The sequence below is a fragment of the Marmota monax genome, unplaced genomic scaffold (genome assembly GCF_021218885.2).
Source record: "Marmota monax isolate L192 unplaced genomic scaffold, Marmota_monax_Labrador192_F-V1.1 WCK01_AAM20220418_F8-fsc00190, whole genome shotgun sequence".
Taxonomy (NCBI): domain Eukaryota; kingdom Metazoa; phylum Chordata; class Mammalia; order Rodentia; family Sciuridae; genus Marmota; species Marmota monax.
In genome coordinates, this window is record NW_026693010.1 from 1,880,029 (window position 1) to 1,889,247 (window position 9,219).

The 9,219-nt window shown below is 45.8% G+C and overlaps 1 protein-coding gene across 1 annotated transcript; it reads right to left on the bottom strand.

The window, feature by feature from the left end:
- Window positions 1-4,058: 4,058 nt before the first annotated feature.
- Atp5mj (ATP synthase membrane subunit j) lies at window positions 4,059-7,796 on the bottom strand. Its single transcript, XM_046453245.2, has 4 exons — window positions 7,668-7,796; window positions 5,657-5,780; window positions 4,927-4,950; window positions 4,059-4,233 (listed from the first exon to the last, which is right to left on the bottom strand). The coding sequence occupies exons 2-4, from the start codon at window positions 5,778-5,780 to the stop codon at window positions 4,199-4,201; spliced, it is 183 nt and encodes a 60-aa protein (XP_046309201.1). The 5' UTR covers window positions 7,668-7,796; the 3' UTR covers window positions 4,059-4,198.
- Window positions 7,797-9,219: the final 1,423 nt, after the last annotated feature.

Consider the following 9,219-nt stretch of genomic DNA (forward strand, 5'->3'; position numbering starts at 1 on the left):
TTTAATTATTTGGATTCATTTTCCTTTAAAATAACACATAAATTTGATTTTTTTCTCCAACAGTACTCATCTGACAAGTTATATGGGAAGTTCTCAAAGCTGTAATACTTGACTTTTTTATTATTGAATAGAATATATTTTCAAATGAAAAGCCCGAAAGTGTTATTATATTCTAAGGGAAGAAAGAACAAAATGACAGTATAGAAAAAAATCAGTCACAACCATTTCAGTTTTGAGTTGTAAATTTAATTTAAAAGATAGACTAGAAGCTGGGTATGGTGGCGCACGCCTTTAATCCCAGTGGCTCAGGAGGCTGAGACAGGAGGATTGTGAGTTCAAAGCCAACCCCAGCAATTTAATTGCACTAAGCAACTCAGTGAGACCCTGTTTCTAATAAAGTATAAAATAGGGCTAGGAATGTGGCTCAGTGGTTGAGTGCCCCTGAGTTCAATCCCAGGTACCCACCCATCCCCCAATATAGAGTTTTCAACATTTTCTTCCCCATAGGCTTAAGAATTTACTACTAGCTCAGGCCTGTATTAGATAACTATTAAAGAGGGAAACGCATTCTACAAGCTGACTCTTCCATCATTTTGATAATAGATCCTGGGTGTCTGACATGACTAAGTCCAAAATAACTGACTGCAAGTTCACCGAGATGCTACCTTGCATTTCCAGGGTTGCAGTGCTGGCTTCTCAAATAGGTATTATAATACCACAAAGGTTTTGACTGCACACACATACACACACACACACAATTTTTAGATGGACAGAATATCTTTATTTATGTATTTTTATGTGGTGCTGAGGATTGAACTCAGTGCCTGCCTCACATGTGGGAGGCAAGCGCTCCACCACTGAGCTATAACCCCAGCCCTTTCCTTAAGTATTTAAAAAAACTTTTGAAGGAAGTTAAACATATATCCATATATCAAGGCAGAGATAGTGTAGTACATCCCCATACATCTGTCCCCCAACTTCTACACATCATAGCCAATTTCATTTCCTCCATCACTCATTCCTCTCAAAAAATCCCCCTCTCCCCCGCAGTGCTTGGGAAATCTTGCCTGTGTTAGGCAAGTGCTCTACCATTAAGCTACTTCCCCAATCTATTTTGATTGGTTAATATTTCCTGATGTATTTTAAAGTAATTCCTAGATATCATCTCACACCTACATCTGCACTGCTGATATCAAAGACATTTTCTTCAATTACCATATCATTATCGTGGTAATTAAGAAGCAATTCTTTGGTATCCTTAATTCTCAGTCCATGTAGAAATTTCACTAATTACATCAGAAATACCTGTTTTTTTTTAAAAAAATATTTTTTAGTTGTAGATGGACATAATACCTTCATTTTATTTATTTATTTTTATGTGGTGTTGAGGATTGAACCTTGGGCCTTACATGTGCTAGGCAAACCACTGAGCCACAACCCCAGCCCTAGAAATGTCTTTTTCTGTGTTTGAATGGGGATCCACACCAGGTCCATGTCTGACTTGGCTGTTGGGCAGATGCTGGGCTTCTGAGCCTGATATGACTTACAGCCAGGTCTGATGCTCCCACCACCACGAAAGACCACTGAAACCAAACATCCACTGCGGTGAGTATTGCCACACATTGTCAGTGCCTGTTCACACATCTGTTCTCCAGACTCTAAACTTTGGGAACAAAGGGTCTGTATCCGAATTGCCCCTATGACCCCAACAGTCATGCATGAGCTGGTGCAGATAAAGACCTGGAAGCGAGACTGTACTCCAAGTCCTAATTCTAAGTCAGATGGTCAGATTTTGAATCCTGGTTCTACTAGTTAACTAGTTGCTTTACCAACCAGGTAAATATCTTCTAATGCAAGCTTACTATCTTGTCTAGGCTTCCATTTCTTCATCAGTGAAACTAGGCAACATTACAAGCTCAAAGGGCACAGAGCAGATTCATGAGTTCGATGCAAAGTAACCAGACCAGGGTTTGCAACTGGGTCATCAGGATCTGTTGGCTCTAGAGGTGCAACCCCATTGAGGGCTGCAGGAGCTGCACATCCCACTGGGATATTTAGTGACAAGCAGGAACAGGGTGCTTTCTCCAAAGGATCACTTTGAGGCTAGGTTAAACATACTGTTTAAGATCCCATCTTCAGAAGCCTGGGATCCATGTTCCCTTCTGCCTTTAGGGCTACAAAGTAGTAGCACTGCATTAACAGGTGTGTGAATCCTTGTCGCACCTTCCTGAAGTTGGCTGTTCCCTACTGTGGGTGCTCCTGTAGCCCTCCAAACATTCCTTTATATGGGCCTGCAGTTCCTTTGAGACCATTATAGTGACCATTGCCTGGTGGCATGCTCTGGCTCCACCTACAGGCTACCTTCAGTACATGACATGCTTCTCCCTCTGTTTCCAGGCTAGCAAATCAATTCTACTGGTCTCTCATCCAGCATTGCCCATGATAGACATTCTGTACAAAAGAAAGGACTGACCTGTGATTTTCACTTTTTTGGTACTGGGGATTAAACCCAATACTGCTCTACTATTTAGCTACATTCCTAGTCCTTGTTATTTTTTCATAGAGATGATCTTGATAAATTGCTTTTACTGGCTTGAATTTGTGATCCTTGTGCCTCAGCATCCAGAGTAGCTAGAATTGTAGGCCTGCACCACAAGTGATTTTGACTGAAGAACCCTTAGGTAGCAACAGTTCAGCTCTTGTGGGAAGCACCCTTTGGGTAACCATTCCTTCTGTATCTATCCATTCCTCACCTTCTCCAACACCTTTGGCATATTACTATCTCCTTGGCTTCTGTCTCCTCTTCTGTGAGCTCTACACCTCATTAAAGTCTAGTGACCAGATGCACTAAGCTGCATGGTGAAGGGCTAGTGTTGGGGGTGTTCCCACAGTGAACAATAGTGGCCTTTAGGCTTCCAGTAGGTGTCAAGGCAGGGCTGGAAGTCTGTTCTTCCTATGGGCAATCTCCAAAACCTAGTAGTGGGCACCAGCATGTCCTTGGAACTTGTTAGAAATAAAAATTGTCAGGCTCTTTTCCAGACCAGTGGGATAAAAAATGTGGAGTCCCCCCAGTCTGTGCCTGACTTTCAGGGGCTTCCAGTGCACATGCCAGCTTGAAAAGGGCTAGTGCCAATTAGTCATTTCTCAGATAGGTGCTGTACCAAGTTATTGTCAAGGCTGAACAGAAGTAACAGAAGAGCAGACTCCTGCATCAGAACTGAGCCACCGAATATGATGCTAAGGCTTTTAGGAAGGCATCCCTGAGGGGCAGTGAGGAACACAAGGCAGGTTTATGCCCATCTTAGAAAAGAACAAAGTGAGGCTCAGATCCCACAGTAAATGGCAGTCATCTGTGGGGGACCTGCCATGGGCCAGGCCCCATGCCAACTGCTGGAGACATAGATGATAAATAGGAAGTCTCTGGCATCAGAGAGGAAGTCTTCTGAGACCAGCACTGGGTCATCACTTCTATTTCACCACTGGACTTGTATTAACTTGCAAAGACCTGATCTCAAATTGGACTTACTCCCACCCCTCAGGCTTACCGCTTTACAATCTTTTCTGCATGTGATTCTAGGGGCTTTGGCAACTGCCTTATTTAGATGGAGATAAGTATGCACTACTCATTTGATACTAATCCAACTAGAGGAAGCATCAATTGTTTTATATTATTCACTTTGCCTCCATTAATTTCTGATAAAATTTTCTCCTAGAGCTTCTAATTTTGCCTACCATGTGGTCTAATGCTATTTTTTTTCCTAAAGCAGTTCACAATTTATGTGTTCCTTTTCCTTATTGATCTTCATAATAATTCTACTGGAATTTACATAATTAACATCTCCATCTCCCCAGTGTGAAAACAGAGGCTGATTTGTTTAACAAACATTTATTAAGTATTAGAATTCAAGTTAATGCCTAGGCTCTGATCACCAACCCCTGTGGCAGTGGAGACTTGCTCCTCATTCTCAGGTTTCCTCAGGAGGGCGGGCTGGGTGAGGGCCCCTGCTGCACTGAAAAGGCTCTACTTGGGGGAAACACACAAAGCAGTACTGGCATGGTAGTGGTGCATCTCACAGATCATTTATTCATGCCACGTAGAACGTGGTTCTTATATAAGGGTATGGCGACATTCCGTGTTCCCATTTAACAAAGCCTGCTTAGATTTACAGGCTGACGATTCTGTACTCAAGCAAGCTGGCTAATGATGACCATGAGCAGGTGCAGGACTTGAACCTTTTGAAAGAGATGCATAATATAGATTCAATTTAGGAAGGAAAGCAGCAGCAGAATGTCATTTATTAAGCATCAACAAGTCAGAAAATATAAATGACAATTTTCAATTCTATGAAAAAGCACAGGGAATTCTTTCTACATGGAATGCCCAATGGGTTTAAAAGCTCCTGTAAATGATGCCTGTTGTAGCAGCTTACCTGCACAGGCAAAAGTGAGAGGGGTAGAGAAATACCTCATCCCCAAAGCTCATGGGACCAGTGCAGGGTTTGTGTAACTCAAATGATTACAGTTTGACGGCCACTACGGAAACAAATATCTAATACAAGGGCATACATTTGTTAGGTGCTTTCTTTCAAAACACACCATCAGGACGTTCACAGGGTAGCATGCTCACACAGTAACTTGTGCTTCCCAGCTGGTGGCGTCAGCTACCTCTGATTACTTTTTTTTCTATTATTCCTGGAAGTTTTACTGACAAAATGAATAGTTTTTTTTTTTAATCATTCAGATTATAAAAAGTAGAAATTTAGATTTCTCCTTTTCAGTAGGCATAGCAAACTTCATGTTCTGAAGTATTTCCATTGTATCTTACTTAACTGAACCATGTATCAAATTTAGTTTAGAACAATGATAACTTGCAAACACATAATGGTGTTTTTCATTTCCCAACCATTTTAAGAAGCAAACCCTTACCTTTCAAAGCTTTACTTCTTTTATCTAAAATAAAAGGCAGAAAAAAATGGGTTACATCAATACTTTCCAAAAATGCTTATAATTGACTCATTTATCAAAAGCAACATTTGGCTGAATGCTTCATAGCTTAGGTAAAGCATTCCAGGAAGCTTTCAGACAATAGCAGAGTTACTATAGTGTCCCACAGCCAAGAAGTGGTAAAGTTTCTACCAAAGAAGATCTACAGGTAGTGAAGAGCAGGCTTCCTCACTCCCCACCACACTCTCAACTGCAGTCTTGCCTTCTTTCCTTCCTCTTCTTAATCAATGGCTCAACAATATGTGGCTAGGCCTCATCTCTGCTCCACTAAGAACCAAATGGTTATTTCTCCCCTCCAAATTTGATTGTGAATAAATGTCCAATAGAACCATTGAGAAGGTACGATAAAGTACTGTACACCAGGGCATGATACCCACAATACTTCAGCCTGCATCTCTGAAGATGAAGAACATCTCCTACGTATTGGTAATACCCAGGACAATGCACAATTTCTCAATATCAAGGAGTTGCTCAAGTTCCCCCACTGTCCAACAACCTCTTCATAGCTGACTCACACCGCCATAGCGGTTCTGTTGCTTGAGCCATCTTATGCTATGGTTAAGAGCCATAGTTCCTTGATAAATGAATTGTGATTCTTTCCGAAAACATTTTTCTTCCTGACCTCAAATAAATCAAACATAAGTAAACTTACCAGCACTCCTGATTTTATAAACAATGAAGCTCATTAACCCCATTCCTACCCAAATCTCTTGGTAAACCTGGGTATAGTAGGGCTTCAAGGGGACCCAGTAGTTTTTAATAATGGTTTGAAGCATCTGAAAATGAACACAGTGATAAACACTAAGGTGACTATTGCTCTAACTCTAACACATAAAAAGATAATCTTCATTTATTCATTAAGTCTGACTCCATCTCCCACAACCACCTGATAGGGAGTTGCTCTTGTTCTTGACCTAGTCTAGTCCCCCCATGTGAGCACCTTCTCTCCACAGTGCAAGTCACTTGGCACTCAGTCACCTCTCATTCCCCCCCATTCCAGCACTCTGCCACCATGTTACCCATACCCAAGCCAATCTTCCATTAATGCTATGCTCAAAGTCACACTCCACTCTTCTGACTTTTAAGTGGAAAGACTGGCTTCATCATCATGTTGAGAATGGCTGGCATTCAAAGCTGAAAAGAACAGGTCAGGGTATGGTGACTTCCTTATGAAACTAACACCTGGGCCTGTACATACTTTGACCAGCTAGAAGTCCAAATATGACAGAACTTATTAATTTAAAAAATATTATTTAACTAATTACTGAATTTGATTGGGAAAGCCATAAAATTCTGAACCTACAGTTAGCTTTGTGCAGATCTAAGTAATGCTTTTGATTACTTTTGCAATTTATACAGACCCTAAACTAGATGCCCTGGTGTTCATCTTAAGAGGCATTGTAACATCTGGCCTATTAAAGGAGGATCATTGCAGTGGTTGTCAGGAACGACTAGATCTGAGCACTTATCATCTCACTTGGAACCTCTCCCTTGGAGGCAGCTGAAATCTTGTCTTGCCCTGCCCCTGCTCCTCTCATACTGCACTGCTACCTGGCACATACAGGATTCTCATCTTTCGGTGCTGTGGTTTTCCATATTTCTCAGCTCCCCATCAGTTTTATAACATCAGATTCTCCAAAAGCCCAACCTATTCAGAGGTCAATGGCTGCCCTCAAATTATGGAAACCTGTATTGCACAGCCATTACCTAATCAGCAAATATGTACTGAGCACATGCTAGGTGCCACTGTTTTGGGAGCTGAGAAACAAAAAAGAGCCAGGATACCAAGGACAAGTGTTCTCAGCAGAGGCAATGATGTGCCAAGACACCCCAGGTCAGAATAAACTTGAATAGCTGGGAGGAGTGGGAAGGAAGAAGGCCAAGTGGCTGCCCAGATTCAGATCCTGGCTGTCACTTAATAGTTACTTATACTGCCTTAGTTTTCTCATCTGTACAACAGGAATAAACAGTAACCTCTTCAAGGGGGGCTGTTTTGACCCTGAAGTGAGTCACTGCATGCCAAGTGCTTACAGTGTCTGGTACTGCATACTAAGTGCTTGTTTTATAAAACGCTGTGGCTGAGCTACAGGATAAAAGACGGCCTGGTCTCTAGCACCTTGGAGGCCAAAGTAAAGCCTAGTTTTTACTCTAGGATGTTCCCTAAGTTTAACAGCATTTACTCAGTGTTTGAGGAACTTACTTCCTGCACCTACAACCCACCCCTACAAAGCAGGTCCTTGTCAGATGGCCAAGATTGCACAGCAGGTAAGCGGGCCTGGATTCATGCCAAATCAGGTCCAGACCTTTAGGCCGGATCGCGTCAATCTCCCGGCTTCCTGCTCTCCGCTGTGGAAACCGACTCTGGCAGAGGCGCGCTCCTGAAGGCTGGCCCTCACAATCCGGAAACCAACCCCAGTAGTTCGCAGTCTGGAGCCCGGCCCTGGAGCCCCCCTAGCAGTCTGAGGGCCAACCCCCGGCACCCGTGTCGCTGCGAGGCCCCGGGACCGGAGAAGAGTAGCGGGCGAGCAGAAGGGGCTGACCCAAGGTCAGCGGGCCCGTGTTGTCCCTCGCCCCGATCCCGCCCCTAACCCCTGGACCTCCGACCCGCCGCCTCTCCACTCCCCGCGCTGCGAGCTCTGCGGCCGGCGGGGACCAGCTCTCACCTCGCCAGAACCAACAGCTCAAGCCGCTCCACACTGCGAAGCCGACCCGCAAAGGTCACCGAGTGCGCAGGCGCCGCGCGCGGCCCGCCGGGAAGGCGGAAGGAGCGGCGGCGCCCGAGGCCAGAGCGCCTGTCCGATCGCGCCCGTGTCCCACAGCGCCCCCGGCGGCCGCGCCGGTCCTGCCGGCAAGGAGGAGGGGCACGGAGGCCAGGCGCCGCGCCGAAGGCCCGGCCCCGCGGGAAGCACGGCGCCCGGGTTGTGTCCGCGGGTCCTATCCCGTGACCAAACGTCCGGATCTTCGGAGGCCTTGTAATGCTGAACCAGGGAGGTTCTGGACAAACCAGACGGCTTGCCAACCTGGAAGAAAGGGACCCTTGTTTTTAGTCGTCAATGGACCTTTATTTTCCTTGTTTATGCCCTGTGCTGAGGATGGAACCCAGCGCCTCACGCGGGCTAGGCCGGGCCCTACCGCTGAGCCGCGGCCCGGCCTCTTGACCTGACTGGGAGAGGGGCGCCGTCGGCGGGCTACCCGGCCTCGGGCCAAGCGGCCTGGCCTGAGCGGAGGCTGGCCTTGAGCGTGGGAGCCGTCGGCCTCAGGCGCCCTAGGGCTGGGCTTGCTGGCTAGTGCCACTGCGCCCGGCCAGAAAGCATGTCTTAGACCCGGAAGGACCGAGAAAACCGGACCGAAAGGAGCCGGGCCAGCGAAATGACGGGCGAGACCAGAGCCGACGACAGGGCGCGGTGGGGACTGTTGGGGGCAGGCCAGGCTTTGGAGCGCGCGGGTCCCCGAACGCGCGGTCCCAGTGCGCCCTTAAGGGTTGGCTTGGTGTGAGGACTGGTGAGCCTTTCTCAGAGCCTCTTGGCCGGGAAGGGAAATTTTTCTCAAAATGGTGACTGTCACTTAAGACGGCCATCAAGATGCTAAGCAAGGACCTTACAAAGACAAGGACAGCGTTTAGAAAAAATTTAGCATCATTGTAAGGTCTCAAGCTAGACTTGAGATCAATAAGCTATTTTTGGGGGGGGTACTGGCGATTGAACCCAGGGACAGTGACCACCGAGCCCCGTTCCCAGCCCTATTTTGTATTTTATTTGGAGACAGGGCCTCACTGAGTTGCAAGCGCCTTGCTTTTGCTGGGGCTAGCTTTGAACTTGCCATCCTCCTGCCTCAGCTTCCTGAGCCGCTGGGATTACAGGCCTGTGCCACCCTGCCCACCAGATCAATAGATTTTTAATGGCTAGTTTCAAATCCAAAATCCTAAGAAAAACACTTCAAAAAAACCAAAATGTTTAAGGAAAGCGTCACCCTAGCACATTTGTTTGAAGGATCTAATGCTGTGTTTTGTGGCTGGAAGGTCAGAGAAGACACACAGTGCCCCAAGCACAGTTTCTCTGGCTTTTTGAGAGGGCCACTTAATGGCATCAATAGCATTTGTAAATGCTTTCAGCTGTTGGTTTTCCCTTTAGGACAGAAGTTCACTCTGCTCAGTGAATTTGCCAAGGCTCCCTTAAATATCAAAGCCCAGAGGCCTTCAGCAATCTTTCCTTGTGC